Source organism: Rhinolophus sinicus, linkage group LG05, assembly GCF_036562045.2.
Source record: "Rhinolophus sinicus isolate RSC01 linkage group LG05, ASM3656204v1, whole genome shotgun sequence".
In the NCBI taxonomy this organism is placed as follows: Eukaryota; Metazoa; Chordata; class Mammalia; order Chiroptera; family Rhinolophidae; genus Rhinolophus; species Rhinolophus sinicus.
The window spans coordinates 168,596,412-168,619,723 of NC_133755.1; the positions used below are offsets into that span (position 1 = coordinate 168,596,412).

Genomic DNA, 23,312 nt, shown 5'->3' on the forward strand with positions numbered 1-23,312 from the left:
CCGAATAAATGTTATGGCACTCGCTGGAAGGGGAGAGATCAGCTGTACGGATTCCATTCCTTCCTTCCTTCCTTCATGTATGCATAGATAGGTATTTCTTAGGTAATTGCTACGTGTTTCCCCCAAAATAAGACCTAGCCGGACATCAGCTCCAAGGCGTCTTTTGGAGCAAAAATTAATATAAGACCTGGTATTACATTATGTTATATAAGACCCAGTATTATATTATACTATATTGTATTATATTATATTATATTATATTATACCCGGTCTTATATAAGACCCAGTATTGTATTGTATTATATTATGTTATAATTATGTTATATTATATTATATTATATTATATTACATAAGACCTGGTCTTACAGTAAAATAAGACCAGGTCTTATATTAATTTTTGCTCCAAAAGCTGCATTAGAGCTGATTGTCCGGCTAGGTCTTATTTTCAGGGAAACATGGTAAGTGCCAGGCATTTTTGTGATGGTGTTTGATGCTGAGATTGCAAAAATAACTAAGACCCAGCTCCAATTTTCAAGGACTTTAAAGTCTCCTGAAGACAACAACTATGTAAGTAAAAGTCACTTTAAAAATAAAAATCTTAAAATAGAAAATTTCAAATACATACAAAAGTAGAGAGAATATTTTAAAGAACCCCCATATCCTAGCACTCCAGTTATCAGTCGTGGTCAATTGTGCTTCATCTATACCTGTACACACTCCTCTCTCCTCCCTCTGTGACTTTGAAGCACTTTGTAGACGTCAGGTCATTCCATTTGTGTGGGGAATGTATGATTTACACTAGTGCACTGGGAAGGTTAGGTACCAGGCCAAGTCCATGGTGAAGGATGGGCTGCTGTCTGCGGGTCAGCTGGGTGAAAGAAGGGTGATCTGGCAGAAGAAACAGAGTGGGGATGATGCAATGCTGCATCTAGTTTGATCTGGCCAACACTGGTGCATGGACGGGGAAGTGGAGGTGTAGGAGAGGGTCTAGAAAGACAGACAGAGAGTCCAGATAAAAAGGCTCTTCTATTTTAGGCAACAGACCAACTTTGTTAACTCTTCATTGGGAGACATTTATGGTTTTAAGATTTATATTTTGAAAGTTACAGTGGGTATGGGGTATAGAGCAAGTTGTAAATGAGATGAGATTGGAGAGAGGGTGAATAGCTGGGAAGCTTTGTCAGTAGCTTGAAACACTGCTAGGATTGGGATGGATAGACATTTTGAGACATTGAGAGATATTGGAGGAGACATGTTACATTTTATGACACATTATAAGTCATATTAGACTTAGTGACCTCTTATCTTGGGGATAAATGAGTGACTCCTGAGAGTCTGGCCTGAATGAAATTGGTTGATGCTAATTTCTGGAATACTGGAATCCAGAATGAAAGTTTGGGGGGGATGGAGAACTCAGACTGAATAGAAGAGTGGGCGTAGACATTTGTATGCAGCTAACGAGGTGGAGAATGGGTTTTGAGAGCTGTCAAAGTATAAGTTAGGGGTACACAGATTTTTCAGTCCTGGGCCATGTGATCAGCATCCCTAGGTTTGGAAGCCATGCGGATTTTTATTGATCATACTGTTTAGGGATTACCTATCAGTTCTTAAAAATGCGGAATTTTGGCTACCTCTCCAAGATAGAGTTTAGTCAACACAAGTTCTATACTGTCAGTGAATGTTTATCACTGCCTGTCAGTGCCTGTTGTCAGTTTTGATCAGGTCATCAGGACTTCTAGATCTCACTTAACAGTCACACTGCTTTCAGGAGCAATTCAAAGAAATCAGCTAGTGTCAAGTCGAGTTCTGACTCCATGTATTATCATACCTCTTGACTCTTTGCTCAAACCTTGGTAGAATATAATTTCCATAAAACACAGAAAACTCAAATATTGTATATGGTTTAACGACATAATCAGAAACTTCAGGATTGTTCTGACATGATTCATTTCCAAATTTCTAAGAATATTATAGATCACTTCCCACCCCAATCAGATCTTTATTGGTCAAATACTTGAGAATGTCCATAGCCTCATGATTATGTGCCAAAGGCAGCCAGAGAAAGTGTAAAGTGTGATTCATACTCATCAAAATCTGAGTCTGGCCTGAAATTGTGACTTCATTCCCACCCAACTAGCTCTCTCTGCTGTTCCTTCCAAATTTGTGATTCTGTTAAGCTCAGGGCAGTTTAGAAAAATTAGAAATGAGTTCAGTCTAAAATTGCCATCTGTTAAATCCACATGTCCATTTTGAGTATGAATTTGGACTTGAACTTTTAAAAACAAATTGTCAATGTTCCAGTCTTTCCCCTGGATTTTCACATTCTGAAGGTTCTTGTGAAATGTTCTATGGAGACATTGATAGCCCAGCAAATTGGATCTTTCAAACTTTTAATTCCAAAAAGACCTTATATTAAGCACGCAGTTTAGTAAATCTCTTCAACAAGTTCCCATGACTTAATCGTCGTATGACTGCATTAAACTAAAGACCATACTTTTCTGTCCAGTAACAGTAAGCATTCATATTTCTTGATTTTATATTGTATACTTAGCACCTAACACAGTACCTGGGATGTCACAGGTGTTCAGTAAATATTATTTGAGTTAATGAAATAGCCCATTTGATGTTGATGATTGAAGAGCGTAATTTTATAGCCTTGATTAATTTCTTCATCACACCTGACAATCAGCGTGATGTCAGAGATGCCAGCCACACTTTCCCCATGAGGAGGCCATTTTCAAATCCTATTTTATTGTAGGGACTCTTCTCCAAGACCCATAAACTGAGTTTATTCATATTAAGACCAAGCTTTTCAAACTCCTTCCTAGCAGGTAATTAGGGATTACTAGTTCATGTATAAGATTTTGGTAATAATAATTTTCGGTAAGGATCTCAAGCCTTTTGTGTACAAGGGTATGCGAAATGCAGGCTGCATTGGGCCCGAGAGGAGAACATGAGAAGGAAAAAAAGCTTTTGCTGTGATTTTTAAACCTGTGCAACCACTGATGACATTTCCCTAAGACATCAGGGGGCACAGGAAGAGAAAATTGCAGGGAGAGCCTTGGGGAGCATCTGCCTTTAAGGGTGAGCTGTGGAGGGGGGTGGGTGAGAGTCCCAAGGAGACCCATGCACAAGGGGGCTCTAGAACAGACTCCAAGGTGGGAGGACCCCAAGGTGCATGTGCAGTCTGGGGGGCAAACCTCATTAGTGACCTTCAAGCTTTTGATAAAGACTCACTGGAAGGTAAATTTTATATTGTGATCAGGTACAATTATACACATGCATAACTAGAACAAATGCTGTAGGAAACAGTACATACGGTCCCTGACTTATGGTGGTTCGACTCAAGATTTTCTGACTTGATGATGGTGTGAAAGAGATACGCAGGCCCTAGAGACGGTACTTGGAATTTTGATCTTTTCCGGGCTGGCGATAATGTGGTACGAGCCTCTCTGGTGACGCTGGGTAGCGGCATTGAGCCACAGCCCCCCGTCAGCCAGGGGATCATGAGGGTAAATAACCAAAGTTCTACAGTGGACTGTGTTGCCAGAGGTTTTGGACATTGTGTTTTCACATCCCATCATATTTACAAAACACTCACCTGTGTCTCAAGATTCTGGTGAGAAGAAGAGGCAAGCAGTTACCCTAAGATGAAACCGTATAGCTAATGTCGGTGTTCTGACCATGTTTGAGGTAGGCCAGGCTAAGCTTTGATGTTGGTAGCTTAGGTGTATTCAATACATTTTCAACTTACGATGGGTTTATCAGGATGTAGCCGCATGGTAAGTTGAGAAGCACCTGTACCCTTTCTTCTTGGGATGTATACCAGCATTATTTATTCTGTCCTGTGTCAATCTATGCTATGCAATGTTATTTAAACAACATGCTGTTCTCAAATGTCTAAATTTATCTTCGGACTCTGGTGGCTTAGTGCTGTGTCAATCTAGAAACCAGAAATGAATCAGCAGCAGCCATACATTTTGACTCTGAAGATGGTTGGAGAGTGCTAGGCATTGTGGCAGCTCCTGTGTGGTGTCACTGATCTGCTAGCTCAGTTATTGGCAGGAGGCACCCCCCCCCCCCGCCCCAACCACGGCAAGTCCACGTCCTGCCAGATCACCTTCATCTTCTGGGAATCCTGAGCCAAGTGTGCGCTGGGTCCATCGTGAAGGGCTCTAGCTTCTCTTGTAGGTCACCCCACGCCGAGGCACTGAGGATGGAATTGATGAGAAACGGATGTGTATTCCAGTTGTCTTTGTGGTTCCAGTGATCTCATAGGCTCTGTTTTGTCCTTGCTCTTTCACACCCAGCTTCTTTCATAAGTGCCACACTGGCCAACCTATAGTGAGCTTAGGCTTGGTGCTAGACGTACAGGCAGCAGGCTGTACAGACGGTTTCACCAACTGCCAGTCTCCCGTATCAGCTGCACTTCTCTAATCCGACCTTGACCCACATAAACCTTAATAGGTCATGGTCTGCAGGGTGAAGACCACTGACGTTGCTTATCTATTTGGGAATAGGAAAGAACTTAGAACTTCTTATTTATACATGTTTTTAATCTCATGTAAAATACCTTTTTTGGGTGTGTATTTTTAATATAAATAGTTGTACTAGTTGTAAATAGATATCGTTTATGTTATAAGTGCTTATAATTGTAAATAGATATATTTTCCTATGTAATTATACTATATCAAGGAGGTTCCCTACCCCAATTTTTTTTCTGGTATTTATTTTTCCCGGTATTTATTCCCCCACCCCCCCAACCCCAGACTTTTGAAGACTGTGGCCTTCAAAGTAGTTGCTGAGAGAGTGCTGGGAGGGAGGGAGTGGTGAGTACTGCCCGCTGTGTGGCCCTTCATTCTTCAGGAAGGGATTTATATTAACTGGAGGCCACTGAGGCTTAATAGTGGGGGCCATAGGCACCAAGATCACATTTGCTGAAGCGAGAATTAGGCATATGCTTTGGCAAGTTCGGGGTGTTTTTGGAGAGAAGGGAGTGGAAGATGTGAAAGCAGACCTCCACCAGCCACCTGCCAAGTAGATGTGCCCCCAGGGCCCTGCCTCACCACCAGCATGACCTCACATGTCCCTTTAGTATATGCTTTTGGTTGTTATGTGTAATGAACTTTTGCCTGAGACAAACTGAATTCCAGCTCAGACCATCTGCAGAAATGCTGGGAGTGATACCTCAGAGGAAAATATTTGAGACCAATTATTATATATTATATTATACAGAGGGTGCCAAAAAAAAGTATACACATTTTAAGAAAGGAAAAAACTATTAAAATTACACTGAGGGTAACCACTTTGAGTACCTCTTGTGATTGCAGAAGTCAAATGTGACTTGTATTCATCTTTTGTTATCGGTATATGTTGAGTATTACAATTTTAATACAGTTTTTTCCTTCCTGAAATGTGTATGCATTTTCTTGGCACCCTCTGGATATATATTCAATGAATTTCTCCAGAATGATATGGCAGGATGGGATGCTAGAGCTGTGCAAACAGTGACATCTCACAGATTCAGTGAAGATGAACAAGGAAACCAAAATTAGCCTTTTTATGGCAGTAGCAATTTCACCTGAAAGGTTGCTGAAAATGTTTATCACCTCAAAATCTTTAAACAAGCTAATTAAGAATGAAAACACATTGTGAAGTCGTTCAAGAAATCAGTTAGGCTTCGTTGTCTTATAGTGATTTCTTTTAGTGGATTTATGTAGAGGCTTCAATGTTTATATATCTCTATCCCTCTCCAAAGCAACAGTGAGCAATGTAAATATAACATATAATTTATATTGCATCAAAGACATCGTCTATGTACTTACTATGGACAGAAAAGGTAGAGACACACTAAACAAATGAGCCCAGAGTCTAGTCTCTTTTCTTCCTCTCAACTTTGGACATTCAGAGCAATAACATTGACTTTTCCCTTGGGGCTGTGTCTTTATACGGATTTAAAATAGCGGGACCACAAGTTTATTTGGATTCATTTGCATGTATTCTGCATATAGCAGTACAGATTACAATGTATCTCCTGGTGTTTTCAGAGAAGTTTTTTTCTTTTTTCCCTCTTAAGCCCGTCAGGATATTCTAAACCATAAATGCCATCTGGGGAAAGAAGAGATGAAAATAACAAAAGTAATGCTACAAATGCCTCTGTTTTCATAGTACTTTTCGTTTTCACATTTTCCAGAGACAGAAGTACACTGGGATAAATATCAGAAACACTGTTAAATCAATTGTTGCGAGAATAGTGCTCTGTTTCTTTTCTTCTTGACTCTTAACAGCCGTCTCCCCAGTTTGAATTGTTTAGTACAATGCCCCTTATCTTTGTTTTTACGTTGGTGTATAAAAGATGGCTATTTGGTATATAAATGTGTGCTCTGGCTGCGTGGGAAGCTTGCACAAGTTTGTCTTCCATTGAAATGACACTGGTAGTTAGTGGGACCATAGATTTAATTGGAGTCTGCACCAGGTGAACTGGATGTTTATATGGAAAGAGGCTGTGACCTGATTCTGGAATAAGAAAAGGGAAGAGAACTTGAATTTTCATGTATCTCTCTCTCTTTTCTCTTTCTCTTTTTAAAGACCGGAATGGGAAAATTCTTTTAAAAAGATAATGTGACACAAAATTTCACAATCGACTTTAAAAAAGTTCTTCTGAGGAAATAAATTTTCCCCTGTTCCTAAACTTAAACTAATCCTGCTTCAGCGTGATGTATAAGAGCCAAAGGGGAAAAATAAGAAGTGAAACAGATTAGGCAAGTAATAAACTCTAGAGCAGAAACTTTAAACACCATAAAAGAAAAGAAAAAAGGTTAAAAAGGAGTCCGTTTCAGTGTTTTCATAATTATATTTATTATAATAAATGTAGACATAGTTTAAAGTTACTACGGTTGGAAGTTTATTTTGGAACCTCAATGCCTCTAGACATTAGCATTGCAGGGTGTTGAGTCAGACGTGAACTTCCCAATCCAAAAGGGAAGATGGGTACTAGGGGTGGTGGCCTGAAATACAGCTGTGTTCCTTAGATTCCCTACAGACTAGTGTTGCAGATATTTTTAGAAGAAGTAAATATTTTCACTGAATAGGTCTGTACCATCTCAAGTAAGAACACGTTGGCTAGGAATGATGCAGAGCTTTTCAGATAGTCCTGAGAGAGCGTGGACTCTGAGTGGATGAGCAGAAAGTCATCGTGTGGTTGGTTCCTTGGCCGTATTTGATTGGGACGGAAGGGGTTCCTTTCTGGGGATGGCAGACAAGACCTACTTTTTAAAAACATACTTTTCAAAATTATTTTGCCTTTCCTGGCACTTAAATCATCAAGACGGATGAAAAGTGCTAATTGTGGGGACTTAGTGCACGTCTGCAAAGAGATTTGGGAACTCAGAGAGGCAGCTGTGCCACCCTGTGCTAACGGATCACACTGAGCACGAATGAGGAGGGGATTTTGCAGCCTAAGGCGGGGGTGAGATGTCTGCCATCTTTGGCCGGAGTTGAGTTAAACAGCTGCTTCTTTCTTATGAGCAACAGATATATTTTTGAGGCCCCCCAAATTACGAGAGAGTTTTGAGTGATTGGGAGTGAGGGGTAGGGCATTAAACTTTTTCACTAGAAGGAAAAATGTTTGGTCGACAGCTTAGAAACTTGAGAACTGAGGTGAACAATTGGCTTTGAGGGTGTTGCCTAAGATCTGAGAGAGGAGAGAAAAACGGAAAAAAGTGGGACAAAGTTATATAAATAATTGTTTTTAAAAGTCTCTTGGAGAGGCCTTGATGTACTCCACGAAAATGGTTGGTTGCAACAAGTCATACAGCATAAACATGAATGAAGGCTGCTTATTTTTGAGAGAAGCCAGAATTCAAGATTGGAGGACCTTGGTTTGGACAGCGCAACTCTGAGGGCTCTGTAAGGGGGGTGGGGGTGGGAGGAGAGGGGATAGACAGGGAGAGACACAGAGAGGGGTTAATTTTAATTAAGAACTGCAAGCCATAGGAAAGAAAGGTGTTGTAAAACACCTTTCACAAGTCCACTCAGGTATTAGAAGATGTGGATTTTGTATTTGGTCAAAGGTGGCAGGTATGTTTCATTTCCTGGATGGATGAAGGCCGAGAAGTTTCTGGATGAGGATAGATAACATCATATTTTTGAGAGACTCAGACAACTCTAGAGAGTCCAGGATCTTCCAGGGGTCCCAATTCTGGGAGTAGCAGGATTAGGACGATTATTCATAAAAATGGGTTGTCAGATCTAGTTGTTACAAGTCCTGTGCCCTGCACTTTCTTGGTCTTTCCCAGTACATGCTGGGGGCGTGAGCTAAGAAAACGTGAGCTTCTTGGAGAGCTTTGGGGTGGTGGAGGCTTTGTTTCTTTGAAGTAAGCAAACATCACAGGTTAATAGAAGGCAGAGCCCTGATGTAGATGGAGCTGTCAGATGCTTCCCCACTGGCCGAGGCCACTGTGGGCTTGAGCCCTTGTCTCAGCAGGCAGTTTGCTCTCCGAGTCCTGGCTGTCAGTAGCTGATGGCTGGATGGGAACAGCCCTTCTGCCCTCCCTGCCTCTTTCCTAAAGATTCTTCCAGTACTTTCTCCTGGTATTGGGACTTAGGTGAGTGGGGTAGGAGAGGGCCTGCTTTGCGGGGAAAGCCGCCACGGGAGGGGTTGTTTGTGGCTGGCTGGCTCCCCTGGTCCTGCCAGTCTGCAGACCTCAGCATTTTTCTCCACCTGGCTGGGATTGGGGAGTGGAGGTGAAGGGCTCTGAAAGCCAGGCTGGTGAGCTTGGGGTTTATTTTGTAGGATAGGTGATGGGAGAGGAATGGATAATTCTCAGGGGAGAGAGACCCGATCAGATCTCTGTTTAGTAGGGTCACTTTGGTGGCTGGGTCAATGGTAGGTTAGGCAAAGTGGGGAAGGAGATTGGAAAACTACTTTGGAGTTCGTGGATTTTTGTGTTGTTGCCTGGGGACGGGGGGCGGGGGGGGCTCATGCTGTCGAGTTGAGACGAGTCAGGGCAAACCATAGGATCATTTGAATTACCATGATTTATCTATACGTCAGGAGCCTCACCTTAAGATATTCTGGCTTGGCTCCCTCTTTCCCAAGAGTGATTCTCTTTTCAGGCAGTTCCTTTACTGAATACAGGAAAGCACAGGCTGGTAGGCTGATCGCCTCTGTGCGTTTCCTCAGAGGCGCCGCAGCCGATTTCCATCGTGGCTGATGCTATTTCCTAGCTGGAAACTTGGCAGTAAACATTTTGAAGAGCAGGGGAGGCTGCCACCTTTGCCAGACTGTCCACCCAGCCTATTGTCTCAGGGAGGGACTTTTACTCAGACCTATTCAAAGGTTTAAACATCTTCCTGGCCTTACAAGAGGCCTTCTCGTCCTAGCTCTGTACTGGGGACTTAGAGGCAATTGCTGCAAACATAGAACATCTTAATGGTGGGAAGGAAGACTCTCTTTTTTAAAAAAACATTTCTTTCAGTTTCTGTTTCTTCACTGATTTCAGTTCTGTAAAATCAGCAAATGAAGAAGTCGGTTAGAGGGGACTTCTTGCCTTGACCCATACCTCCTGACCAGGGCCTTCAGGGCTTTAGCGGAAAGGCTTTTGGAGAACTCTTAATTCCCACGCCTCAATTGCATCTACGTGTGCTTTTCAGTATTAGACATGTGTTGCTGTGTGTGATGTGCTAACATGAATTATACGAGGAGGCCGGCCCGCAGTCTGCAAAATAGAAAATGTGTGTGCACCTTTCAGATTGTCTAAACGTTGTCTTTTCCTTGGTCGAATTGGTAGGGTCATTTTTTCATACCAAAGGATATGGTGGGAGGTGAAAAGGGGCAGGGGAGGTGATTTTCTGAATGAATGATTGAATGGATGGCTAGAAGAAATGGCACAACTGACAAATGTACGCAGCATTTCTGCCGTCCCATATGTATGTGTTCGAACATGTATTTAGGACTCAGATCCCCTAAAGGAAGACTATGGTTTCAAACGTTATCTTGCAGTGAATATCATTAGCTAAATAAGTTTTGAGCGCTTACGATGTGCCAGGTGGAGGATGAGGGGTTAGGTTCTAAGTGTTCCATGTCTCTTCATGACTCCTCCCTGTGAGATTGGTACTGTTCCGATTCCAGCGTTGCCAGAGGTTAGGAAACATGTCGCAAGTCACTGACCCAGAAGAGGCAGTGAGCTAGATGTGAACCGAGGCAGGTGGGCTCCAAAGCAGCTTCCAGGCACTTCCCTGTGGAGACAGATGTGATTCCTTATTTATGTGGGTGAATTTGTAATCTGCATTCTTGCATCTGTACTTGGAATGTCACCACTTTTTGGAGGGTCTCCTAGGAAGGTATGGTTCAGGTGTGTCCCAGGTGCAGGCATTCCCCATTGGTTCCTGAATTCTCGGGTTCCAACCAGAATTTCTGGGAGTGGTGTCCTGGCATCTGGATTTCTCAAAAGCTTCCCAGGAGGTTCTGAGGCCGCCACAGGCCCAATTGGGCTCTAGGGAGTCTCGTATTGACACAGTACCTCTGCTGACGGCACTTCTTGGGGGTTTCTTAGACGTGCCAGGCAGGCAGAGGTGTGAGTTTAAACTGTGGCTTTGGTACCACACGATTGCAGGCTGGAGGCCTGGTTTCTCGGCTCGTCAGCCCTGCCATCCTGGGGCTGTTGGGTAACTTCATTGAGCTACTGTATGTCTGTACAGTGAGGAGAGGAGTCCTGTGTCCAAGGACTGTCCCGAGGATTAGGAGATGTCACATGTGCCCCGCTTCGTAACTACGGGCTGTTACTCCTATAAATGCTGTGGAGAGGGAGACCGGATGACATGGGGCTTTTGCAGGTGACTGACCGCCTCTGTTCTTCTCCCACCCTCCTCGCCCTCAGGACGGCTCCCTGGGCAACATTGATGACCTGGCACAGCAGTATGCAGACTATTACAATACCTGCTTCTCTGATGTGTGCGAGAGGATGGAGGAGCTGCGGAAACGGCGGGTTTCGCAGGACCTGGATGTGGTGAGTGGGTGGCACTGGGGCTGTGTCCTGCCCAGCAGCTGCTCCTGCCTGAGCTCCTTCCTGCTCCAGCTCCCCTCCTTGGGCCTTCTGACGGTCCCAGCTGTACGTGGAGCATCAGTTAGCTGGCTGCTGCACCAGTTTGGGGTAAAAAATTCAGATCCCTAAAGGATTAACCCAGTTTTGCAGATGTCAGACATATGAATTAGTATTGGCTGGGGCAGTATCATCAAATCTTTATATTCATTAAAAGACTGGATTTTTTTTTTCTTTTAATTTAAGGTAAAAGGATGTCTTTACTGTTGGCCAGTGTATACAGTACTACATTTTATTGACTTTTAAGCCCAAAGGATGTCTAGGCTTGTTCTTTTCTCCTTCCCTCTCTTCTCCTTCCGGAAACAAAGTGAGATTTAAAGAAGCAAGAAACCAATAACCACATTGGTGTTTTAGCAGATAAACAATAGCAATAACCACATTGGTGTTTTAGCAGATCTCTCTCTTCAGTGTTTTTCTGGGCATTTTTATATCAGCAATATAATCCTTGCTTTTTTACTTAACATTTTATTATTGTTTTCTCATGTTATTAAGACCTCTTTGTAATCACCGTTTTTCATGGCTGTATTCTCTTCTCTCACTCAGGTGTATCGGAATCCATTTGACTGTTTGGTAAAGATTTTCATGTGTATGATTGCTGGAGCATTTGAACTTGCATGTGATAGATAGTAAATAAATAGCTTAGGTGCTCTTGAGATAATTGATACATGTACTAGTACTTCCCGGTTGTGCATTTGTTATAAAGTATCTTACTGAAACTTCTGCATTTATTAATTGAAATTTGCTACATATGTTATACTTGTATTCACTTTGGTTCAGCGCTTTTCAAATTGTTTTGTTTCACTGTGGTGACCTCAAGACCACGTCAGGAATGGGAGGCACAAAAAAAGGCTAAACCCCCACGCCTCCTTGTCCAGTTCACCTTCTTTTTGAACTTTTTTTTATATATCAGGGGACTCCATGGATCTATTCTAAAACAGATCTTTGAAATGTGGATCTTTTTAAAAGAAAAAGAAGAGTGTGAAAAATGCTGATGGAATTTAATCCTTTTTTAAGAGAAAACTTTCCATAAATCTACCTAGGATAGGAATGAAAGAAAACCCCCAATAACTAGGAACAGATAATTCTTTTATTAGGAATTCCTCTTATGTTACAAAGGACCTATTTTATTATATAAGGGACCCAACAGGTGGTTTAGGTGCCACTGCTGAATATTCTGTAAGTGGACACGATCCATTTTGTCCTAAGTAATATGCTGGCCTTCTTAGGCACTTTAATTCACGACTGTCAAATAATTATCGATTTTGTTTCTTTTTGCTCACTGAGGTAGCAGTTGGCAGGGGTGGGAGTTAGTATAATAGAGTCAATTGAAGCTGAGAAGCATCAGTGGGGGCAGATGAGATCCTGATACCATGGCCCAGGCAGACACATGGGCATCTTCATCGCCAAGCACTTCTTTCCGATAACTTTGTTCCCTGGCTTGTATGAATGGTAGGGTTATTTCCTTCCTTTAAAGAAAGTGCTACCTTATGTAGCAAAAGACCCCTCTACTCTGTTAAAATTAGTCTGTCCTGTTGGGGCATAGTTAATGAAAAGCTTTCCTTTTGGCAAGATTACCACAGTACAACTTAAATATTGCACTGAGTTGTTGAATGTAACAAGTTTGACCTTGAAGGATAGTCTGGTAACACACTTTGTGGCCTCCTAGGACATTGCACCATTCAAGGAAATGATTGCTATGAATCAGTAGATGATCCTGATGCCACGCTCAACTGCTGTCCCCAGACTTCTAGCCGGTTAAGATTTGGGGTTGCCATAATCATCCCCTGGTGTTTGGGAACCTCAGAAGTCAGCTTCTAGGTGGGATGGGAAGCCTGTCAGGCAGTGGGATAAATAACTTCTTCCCATTTAGACAGATGGGCTTAATTTGGTGTGCTCTGTTCCAGAGCTGCAAAAGGCAGTCTGGGGAGAAAAACACACCACATGAGCTTAATTAGTTCTCATCAAAGGTGCTAAAATGTGGTGGTGGGTAAAATTGATGAGAGCTAATTCGAGCAAGGCTGGAAACACTCTTCATCCTTTAAACTGTAGTTAGTAAGAAAAGTAAGATCCCCAATTGACACATTCAAGTTCTCTTTGAGATTCCAGGCACGTTGCCCTGGGAAACGGGAGGTCTCCAACTGGTGAAGGCCAGAGTAGATTGCCATGTGTTTCACATGTCATTTGCATGGCTCAGGACTCTAGTTGTCCGTGTTAGACATGTTTTAAGGTCATCATTCAGACGATGCATGTAACACTGTCGACTTACAGAAAATTCCCTCTGGAGGTTGTAAGCTCATCACAGATTGAATCCTAATGGGAACTCATTTTCTTGAAAAGCTGTAACTTTCAGTCCATAACACTCCCTTTTAGTGCATCAGATTTCACCTGTATTTCTAGACTTTGAGTTCTGCCTTCAGACAAGCTGACAAACTTCTCTGCTCTACTGTTGGAGCAGCTTCGGGTCTAAGGACCTGCAGCGTAATTCATTCTTTCTATGCTAGTAAGCAGCCCCGTCAAAGCTGAATGTGAGATGGCTTGGAGAAAAAATAATCTGTCAAAGTACTAAGAGGAAATAATAACATATTAGGAGCCAAAAACATTTGATAGTGACAAAAATGTAACATTGAATTTCTTGTATTTGCTGTAGAAAAAGTTTAGAGACAACCTCGAGTTATAGGGCGTTTGGGCTGATGGGTTAAATCAGTTTGATGAGTTTGTTTCACTTTTAAATCTTGTGGGTGAATTTTGGGGATCGAGAGAACATTCTATAGACAGAATACATATTCAGATGTTTGCGTTTTGGCTTTTAAAAGCGCAGAGATGCTTTGTCCTTAAGAGCTAATGACATATCAAATGCAGAACAAACAAACCAAAAAGATACCCTGCCCACCGAGATGCTTGACTTAACCCTGAAAAATAAAAGGTTTTGATCATTATGTTAGTAATTAACTTCCTGGACTAGATGTCGAGCTACTTTTCCAGGACCTAATCACCCAGCTCCTGACTGGAATAAAGCACTGGCTTGATAAAGTGTTTTGGGGGCCAGTCAACTAGTTTAGATGAAGGCAACAGAGAGTACAGATGGATGAAAATTCAACAGTATAAACAGGGATTATGATTTCAATTGATAACTACGGTGAGAGTTTTTATTTAGTACCAAATGGGCCCTAAAGGAACAGCGTGTTTGGACTGCAGCCGGGGCCTCTGCTGGGGATTTGATCATTAGTGCTTGTGGACAGCAGGGAAGTTGCCCATATTTCCACACATTTGGCACATGCCTGAGTACCGTGTGTGTTTTTGGCTGTGAGAAGCTGCATTTGGAAATGACAGCAGCTTTTCAAGTCCATAATGGCCCCATCTCTAGTGATGCTAAGTTTGACATCTGTCCAAGTGACACCGTGGCCAGGAAAGGGACACACACAAGGTGGCCTCTTATTATCGGCCATATCAGCTTCCTCAGCATCTTTGAGATTGAATCCGCTTGTGCATTGGCAGGAAATAAGTTTGTGTGATTGTTGGTGTGGTACAGCCCTGATGTAGAAGTCCCCATTTACAGTGGGATTCTGCTGACTACATCAGCCGAAGCCCGGCCTGGATTCTGTCCCAAATCATTATCACACCTGTGTTGGCATGAAGAAACAGGAGCCCAGGTGGAGACCCATCCAAATCTTTAAGGACCGGGAATATAAATGAAAATATTGATATTATCACAGAAAAATGTGATACCAGAGTCATTACCAATGGTGTAGGAATAATTCTGGAGTATAATTATTGTTCCTTGCAATTTTCGTCAATTTGATCTTTCCAGATATAATCCTGAATGAAGAGGCAGTAAGAGTCGTGTCTTGTGATTTTGGGGGATTCCTTGAACTGTAGCACTCCCACCCTAGGCCCAAGTTGGCGTCCTGGCTTCTGGGCTTGTTTCAGTGGCAAAAGGGTGTGAGAAACACTGGTGGAAAGAGGCTGCGGGTGTCGGACAGACTTGGGTTCAAATCCTGGCTGTTTCACTTTGCTGGCAAGTTCTATAATCTTTCTAAGCCTCAGTTTCCCCATCTATAAATGGAGGTAAAAATGTCTCATAAAGTTATTATGAGGATTAAATGAGGAAACTACTATAAAGTACCTGGTACATCATCGTAACTGACCTATAACTGTTCATTTCTTTTCCTCCCCTTCTATTCCTAGTTCAGAGTTCCTGTAGTAACATAGAAGAGTGTCTGTTTTTTTGTACATCATTACTATTTTTTCACAGGAGTGCAGGTTTTTTTTTTTTTTTCAGGTTTTTTTTGGGGACATTTCAAACATGTATAAACAAGGTAACAAAGTCCCTGTGCCTCTTACCTGGTTTCAGCAGTGGTGAACATTCTGCCATTCTCATTTCATCTTTACTCGTCACCGCTGCTTGGTTATTGATATTTTTTAAAACTTCTTTTGTGAAGTAAATTTATGTATTGAAATGCACGAATCCTAGCTGTATAGTTGTGTCAAGTGGACATAGCATGATTTAGAACATAATGATCGCCTCGCAATGTCTCCTCAGATCCCTTCTCAGTAAATCCAGCTTTAAGGGCAGGGATTTTTGTCTGTCTGTTGTGGTCAGGTCTGTATTTCAGCATAGAGAACAAACAATACACGGCACATAATAGGTGCTCAGTAAGTATTTGTTGAATTCGTTTATGTATGTAATTATTTCAAAATATTTAATGAGTGTGAGGCCTGTATCTGAGATTTTGCCCTTCCAAAACACACAGATAAAAATGTGTTCCCCATCCACAGAGAGGTCACAATTTAGTGGGGGCATTAGACAGGTAAACATGATGAATAATGCTGTGCAGGAATACAGAAGACAGCCCCTGACCTAGTTTAGGAAACTCAAAGAAGGCTTCCTGAAGGAGGTGATACCCAGGCCCCATTGTAAAGAATACAGAAGATGAAGCTGGTGGTATGCATAGTGAAGAATAATTTAAGTCAGAGGTCACAGTTTGTGAAAAGGTCATAAACTGAGAGAGACAGTGTGGCTTTTATGGCCCATTGAGAGGTTTGCCGTGGCTGGAACCTAAGGAATAAACCATGTGCTGAAAAAAGTTACATGCTGTTGTTTTCAGAGGTCCCTGGATTATTAATGATATAAAAAAAGGGGATGTTCCTCTGATTCATCACCATTCACAAGACAGAACAAAAATAATTGCTGTTTTGCAATAGTTGACCTGCTGGGCCAGGGTGAACTTGTGGCATGCAGACATAGTCCAGTCTCTGTGGTTTTTCTTGTTTGTTTGTTTGTTTAGTTTTATTGGCTACTCTTTTGTTATTTGCTAGAGACAGCAAAGCATGTGGAAAACTGGTTTCCTGTACCTTTGAGCTCCCTAAATATTTGAGAAAATAAGGCAAGCCCCACCCCCCATAGGTCACAGGTGTTCCGAGGGCATGTCCCTGGAGCATAGCTGCTCAGGAGGCAAGCGTTACTCCCTGGATTCTTGTTCTCCTTATTCACAGAGTAAGAATGTGATCTGCGTTGTAAATTGTCCTGCATTTAAGTATTCAATTGCTAAAGCCCAGTTGTTGCTCTGAAGAGTATTTTCGTTTTGTTTCATTTTGTCTGAATTGATTTGTCTGAACCGACATCATTCGCTAGCTCTGGGCTACTGTTGATTTGCAGATTGCAATCAGAAACAGTGGGCATTAGATGGTGAGCCTGAACTACACTCTGCTGTGGGATTCACACACTTGATGTCAAAATACACTGAGGCATTATGTCTTAAGCCAGATGGTAATACAGTTCTGTGCTCTCACTCCTGTCAGACAAAGTCCCGTTTGTAGTCGAATGCCCAGTCCCAATTGAGTCAGCATTTTTTGTACATTGCACCGTGTTAACATGGACATAAGCAGGTCTCCTGGCTGCCAGGTTTGATCTTGGCATCTCATACCTCTTGTAATTAAGGTTTTTATTATGCTTACAATCAATTTAGGTGAGCGTCTATCCTCTTAGAGACCTTTGTAGACCTCTGAACAATGATGGAAACAGATTAGATGTTTTATGTGCGATATGATAGTCCACAAGTTGAGAGAGCGCCATCAGATTTTTGATGGATCAACAACATCAGCCTCTTTTTCTGGTTTTGCTCCTGAACATTTAGAAATGACTGATTTTTGTTTGTTTGCAGTTATAAAGCACAATATGCCCGGGGGATTAAAAACCAAAATAGCTTCCTGCTTAAAATACAAATGCTTGCCAGAAAGAGGAAAATGCCTGAGCTTTGTAGTAGTTTTCATTTACATACAACAGAGAATTCCTAAATGTTAATCAAATTGACAGTGACTGGGGACACCAGCCAAGGAATTAAAATAAAAGGGGCCTCTTTGATGGCAGAATCTGGGCTTGGCCAGGGCTTGGGAGGGGAAGAAGCATCTGTTTCTGGAATCAGAACCTTTCAGAGTTGAGTGAGGCCCAGGCCAGGTGCCGTTTTTGGAGCCCTGGCATGTTAAAACCATGTTGCCAAACTGTAGTACCATCTAAATGTTTACGTGTAACAATTACTAACACTTCTAATGCAGACGATTACAGTGTAATTTATTTGTGCTAATTATAGTTAATTTGTAAAACACAAGAGGCGTGTGTGTCTCGACGTGGGACAAAATGTAAAGGAGTGTGATGAATATTTCCTTATTTTCATGCCCTAAGAGTGAGTTTCTGTGGCTGTATCGATGATGTCAAAAATCTAAACTTGAAGCCTTTGGTGAATGAAGACGAAGTGGCCCAGGCCAAATGGTCCACCTGCCTCCAAGGCTTGGCTTGGGGGGTGGCGAGGGTTAGGTGTCTGGAATGGGGTCAGATAGATGCATGCCGGGTCCAGACAGGAAGTCACCTGGAGCAAGGCTGTAAGGCTTTGCTGATGTTGCCACACACACCTGATATTGGCCTCCTGACTTATACATATAGGCCCATGTTTTGGACAAATCTCTCACCACAGCCCCTGTGCACCTAAATAAATGACTCAGGACAGAAAGAATTGGGCCCCAGAACACCGAGTATATTGATTGGAGCTTTCTCTGGCTAGCTTTCATTAGCAGATCATTACCCACATTTCAGCAGTGTTTTGTTTTGTTTTCATTTAGAGCTGCCTTTTTGTTCAGTTTGGAAGTTTTGAGAATTTTATTTTAAAGAGAGCAAGATGGTAAAATGTTGAGCTAATCTGTTCGATGCATTTGGTTTGGTTATACTTATTCTGGCTCTTCCACCATTTGTATCTGGAAGGACTGGAAAATATATCTCAGGACACTCAGGGCGCAGCCATTGCCTCTCCTTTAATGTTTCTCTGTATTACTCACTGTAGAGCTTCAGGTTCTAGCTTCCCCTCCACCCTTCCCGACTCGTCAAATCTGTGTTAGAAATGGAGGTGTAATTTATCAACTATAGCAGTTGTGTTAGAGTTTGGGTTCAGGAGTATACCAGTTTCTTGTTTCTGGTTATTCTGAGTCTTGTGCGTAAATCATTTGTTGATAAGGGATAGTTTGAGAAACTTTCTCCGATTATTTAGAATATGAAGATGTTTGGAATTTGTGCCACAGCAATGCCGTCCATCTCAGGGGCCCCAGCAGAAGCTCATGGAACTTAATCAAAAATAAATCAAGGGCAAGTCCAAACCAGATTGGAAGCACGTCATGAATATTCGTGAACATCTGGATGTGTTTGTGGGAGTGAATGTTATTTTTTTAACGTGTGCGACAGCAGAGACATGGTTTCTTAACAAAGATGCCAAGAGGAAGACAGATTTCCAGCTGTGATTTCAAAGGGTAATTTTGTTTGTGTGTGTATGTCCTTTCTCCCTGGGGTGCGGGTTTTGCTCCTAGTCCTTTGATTGCTGTCATCTTTCGGAATCTGTTTTGGTATTCTATCTGAATTCTTCCTCAGAGTCACTTGACTCATGGAGAGTAAACTTTTTCTTCTAAAGTAGAATGTTAAGGAAACATTTTCTATTCAGTATCTTTGATGAATCTTTTAACTACTGGTGATATTATGGTAAATATCAATTAAGCTATTCCACGTCATTGGTCATGAGTATAACTTAACATGTGTAAAACTCAGAGTACTTTATCTGCCTCACTACCTCAAGTACTGCCAATAACCAAAAGGAAGGGTGACGTATGATGAAGCCATAATAATACCTCTGCTGATAACAATCACAATAATAACATTTTAAAAGTACATTGGCATTTATGAGGCAGCCACGTATACCTTATTTAGTTCTTTTAATGGCCCTGGGACATGGACATCAGTAATCTTATGATTTCAGTTGGGCAGAGGCAAAAACTAATGCTCCCAAAGGGAGGCCATGTCACCAGGTGGGGAAGCCTGGCTGCATTGCCCACTGGCCTGGATGTTTCCTTGCCCCATGGGCATGACAATGGCTTCTTCATGGGGTTGTTGTAAAGGATAAATAAGATGATGTTTGTAGAGCACCGGCGGAGTTCCTTCATACATGCGAGGTCTCAGTGAATATTTATAAAAAATATTATTGTTATTTATCATAGAAATACTAAATACTGATAAGAGTAATAATCATAAAAATAGGACCTGTTAGAAGTCAAAAAGCTGGTAAGTGTCAGGGGATTTGAAACAAGGAGGTCAAATGCCAGATCTCTGAATCCCCCCAGGCCACCTACTAATCTTGTGTTTTACTCTCAGGAGATTTCTCAAGGTGCCCCTCTCTCCGCCCTCCAGTAAATCTTGATTAACAGATTAGTTTATGTGTTTGTGTAATATAAAAGTGTAGTATTATAAAGCATAGTATAATATAATTTTTATCATACTAATTGCAATGGTACACTCATTATAAAAAAATTGGGAAAAAAAATAAACACCCTACAAAATTCCTTAAGGGAGAAGTTCAGAGTCTCTAATTACCCACTTACCAAGGATAACAATTTTAAAAATTGGGTTTCAAATAGCTTTCTGGAATTTCACATTTTCTATTCATTCTCCCTTAACGACTTCATGTCTGTCTTCTTTCTATTAAAGCATGCACGATGTCTTACTTCTCTGGCAGATTAGAAGGAGTAAATTAGAAGAGCATTGACTGGTAGCCAGAGGTAGTCATCTGGTAGTGGTAAGAAATGCTAGCAAATGAACAGATAGAAAATGTAAAAAGTAAATAGAGGAACTTAAAAAGCTCAACGATGTCGCTTTGGAATAGGAGCAAGCAACTTTGTAGATTTTGTGGGCAATCCTGAATTGAAAAGGATCTATAAATGATATCCCCTACATTGTTGTAGACGACAAAGGATAACAGACGTTAGAAGAATTCCACTCAAGAAGGCAAAGGAAAATGAAAAGTAAATACAGTAAAATAATAAAATAAGTAAATAAAATAAAGCATTTTACTGTTTCACCCGTAGCTTTTTCTTGAAAACTCAGATTCTTTAACAAAATAATACATTATTAGGGGTTTCTATAATATTGTAATTTTAGAGTACATATTATGTAAAAACTATTTTAAAAATGGTAAATGATGACATGTAGTATTCTTCCTGAAAGTGAGTGCAAGGAACTGGTAAAATCAGCAAAGTAAAAAAACATTTGCTGGCCTTCTGGTGTGTTTCTGTAACGTACTTGGTATCATGGGGAAGTTATTAGTAACAGAAAATATAAGCCTTCTTTCAGGAAGCTTATGTTGCAATAGAGCAGGACAGCCAAGGATAAGATTATATGAGTCATATTCTTAAGTGGGTGACACAGATTTATTTACAACAAATTCTAGCTCACCATCCATTGACCTGGACATACATTAAGCATTAGGACAACAGAAAAGGTAAAGGTGGTGATGCTTGTTGGTTGGAACCAGCTGAACTGGTCTGGAAGAGCCAGGCCCCTTGGGGTAGGGTCAGAGCTCTACAACATAAAATCAAGTGCAAGGCTAGTTTCTGAGTAATTGGGACAAGAACTTGAATAATCGCTCAGCATATTCTGTGCCATAAGCTGGACCAACAGAAGTAAACAGCTAAGGTTTAGATTAATTTAATAGGGCTGGACTTCTAAGGGTACTTACAGTTATTATGATAATGCCAACTATAGTAATAACCAATCTTGGATAGGTATATACATATATATATATAATATACATATATGTGTGTGTGTATTTATAAGTAGATAATATGTTTTAATTAAATACCACAGCGATTGTTCTTTATTTATCAAATACCTACCATATTAAAAAAGTGCATAGCACCTATTGTTTCCCTTGAGAACACTTTCATAGGGCTTTTTAAGTGATTTTTTTAGTTGAGATAAAATTCACATCCCATAAGGGTACAGTTCACTGGTTTTAGTATAGACACAGGGTTGTGAAACCTTCACCACAGTCTTATTCCAGAATCCTGTAATACTTTGTGTTGTGTTTTTCACCTTTCTGTGGTCAGTATATAATAAATACATTGTTTCCTGCTGTATCTCTGTGGCTAAAGCAGTTCCCAGCACGTAGAAGATAATATAAGTACTAGTGATGGAGTGAATACGTGATAATAATTGAGCATTTTGGTGATCTTTGAATTCCTATCCTCGAAAAGTAAGGCTGTCTTATTACATTCTTAGTTTTTAAAATAAGCACGAATAAAAAGCTTCTCGAGCAAGAAAAGTTTTGAAAGTATAATTCTGGAAAAAAGTGCCATTATTGCAGAATGACTGCTGCTAATAAAAATGTAAAATATGTTTAGAGGTTCAAACTTCTAATTGGAGGAGAAAAGGCTCCCCATGAAAATAAATTTGATAATAAAAAATGTATTTCATGCTTTCAAATTTCTTACATAAAACTATTTTTATTATGGTTCTAAGGGATAAGCTGCTGTTGTGAAAGGGGTATCCAAATGTAAAAATCCAGGATCCAGGGGCTGGCCCAGTGGCTCAGGCAGTTAGAGTTCCATGCTCCTAACTCTAAAGGCTGCCGGTTCAATTCCCACATGGGCCAGTGGACTCTCAACCACAAGGTTGTCAGTTCAATTCCTCGAGTCCCTCAAGGGATGGTGGGCAGCGCCCCCTGCAACTAAGATTGAACATGGCACCTTGAGCTGAGCTGCCGCTGAGCTCCCGATGGCTCAGTTGGTTGGAATGCATCCTCTCAACCACAAAGTTGCCAGTTCAATTCCTCGAGTCCCGCAAGGGATGGTGGGCAGCGCCCCCTGCAACTAAGATTGAACACGGCACCTTGAGCTAAGCTGCCACTGAGCTCCCTGATGGCTCAGTTGGTTGGAGTACATCCTCTCAACCACAAGGTTGCTGGTTCGATTCCTCGAGTCCCGCAAGGTATGGTGGGCTGTGCCCCCTGCAACTAGCAGCGGCAACTGGAGCTGAGCCGCGCTCTCCACAACTAAGATTGAAGGATAACAACTTGACTTGGAAAAAAGTCCTGAAAGTACATGCTGTTCCCCAATAAAGTCCTGTTCCCCTTCCCCAATAAAATCTTTAAAAAAACAACAAAAAAAAACCCCCAGGATCCAATGAGAATAATCTTCATAAAATCTGGATTACAATAGACCAGTGCATGTGGTCATCCAGCCCTTTCCAAACTGACTCACCCCTCACCTCCTCTCCTGTGTGTAGCCTCCCCTGTGGAATTTTCTGTTCCATCTGATAGTCAGCTCCAAGGCAGCAATTTTCTTTTCTTCTTTGTTTAACACACGTGAGTCAATCATACATTTGCATGGACCTGCAGAATAGCAGAGAGGGAAAAAGTAATAATGCAAGTGTTGGAAGCTGGGGCGGACCCATGAAAGAACCAACACTAGCTAGCTCTTCATAGGCTAGGGAGAGATGGTTGATAATGCCCAGGGAGTGGCTGGACTCAAAATCCCTAGTTAACAGACCTTCCTGCAATTGAGCAGATGCTCAAACAAGGGGGCAATCCTCCTGCCTCTTGCTTTGCTGCCCCACTCCCTTCTTTGCACTGCACACCCTGGAACGGTTTTGTGCTCCTCTCACAGGCCTGGCTGTCCCTCCATCCCTGGCATTCTGGCTCTCACTACCTGCCTGTGATCACGTGTGTGTGTGTGTGTGTGTGTGTGTGTGTGTGTGTGTGTGTCAGTCAGAGAGAGAGGGAGAGAGAGAGAGAATAACAGCAAATAACGGTGGCCAAGGTTGTAGAAAATATAAAGAGGAATGAGCAGGGAGGTAGGAGAGCAAAGAAAACGGACCTTCTCCCCGTGCCTCTTCATACCTCATCC

The 23,312-nt window shown here is 41.7% G+C and overlaps 1 protein-coding gene across 8 annotated transcripts in view; it reads left to right on the forward strand.

Moving 5' to 3' along the window:
* Window positions 1–23,312, forward strand: part of SASH1 (SAM and SH3 domain containing 1) — a 233,322-nt gene that overhangs the window by 90,515 nt on the left and 119,495 nt on the right. For 6 of the 8 annotated variants that reach the window (XM_019746922.2, XM_074333692.1, XM_019746921.2 and 3 more), the window contains exon 2: window positions 10,881–11,009. In XM_019746922.2, coding sequence (XP_019602481.2) covers window positions 10,881–11,009 — 129 coding nt within the window. Of the gene's footprint in view, window positions 1–8,493; window positions 8,607–10,880; window positions 11,010–23,312 lie in introns of those variants that run through there. The other 2 variants (XM_074333690.1, XM_074333693.1) reach the window with 1 other exon arrangement.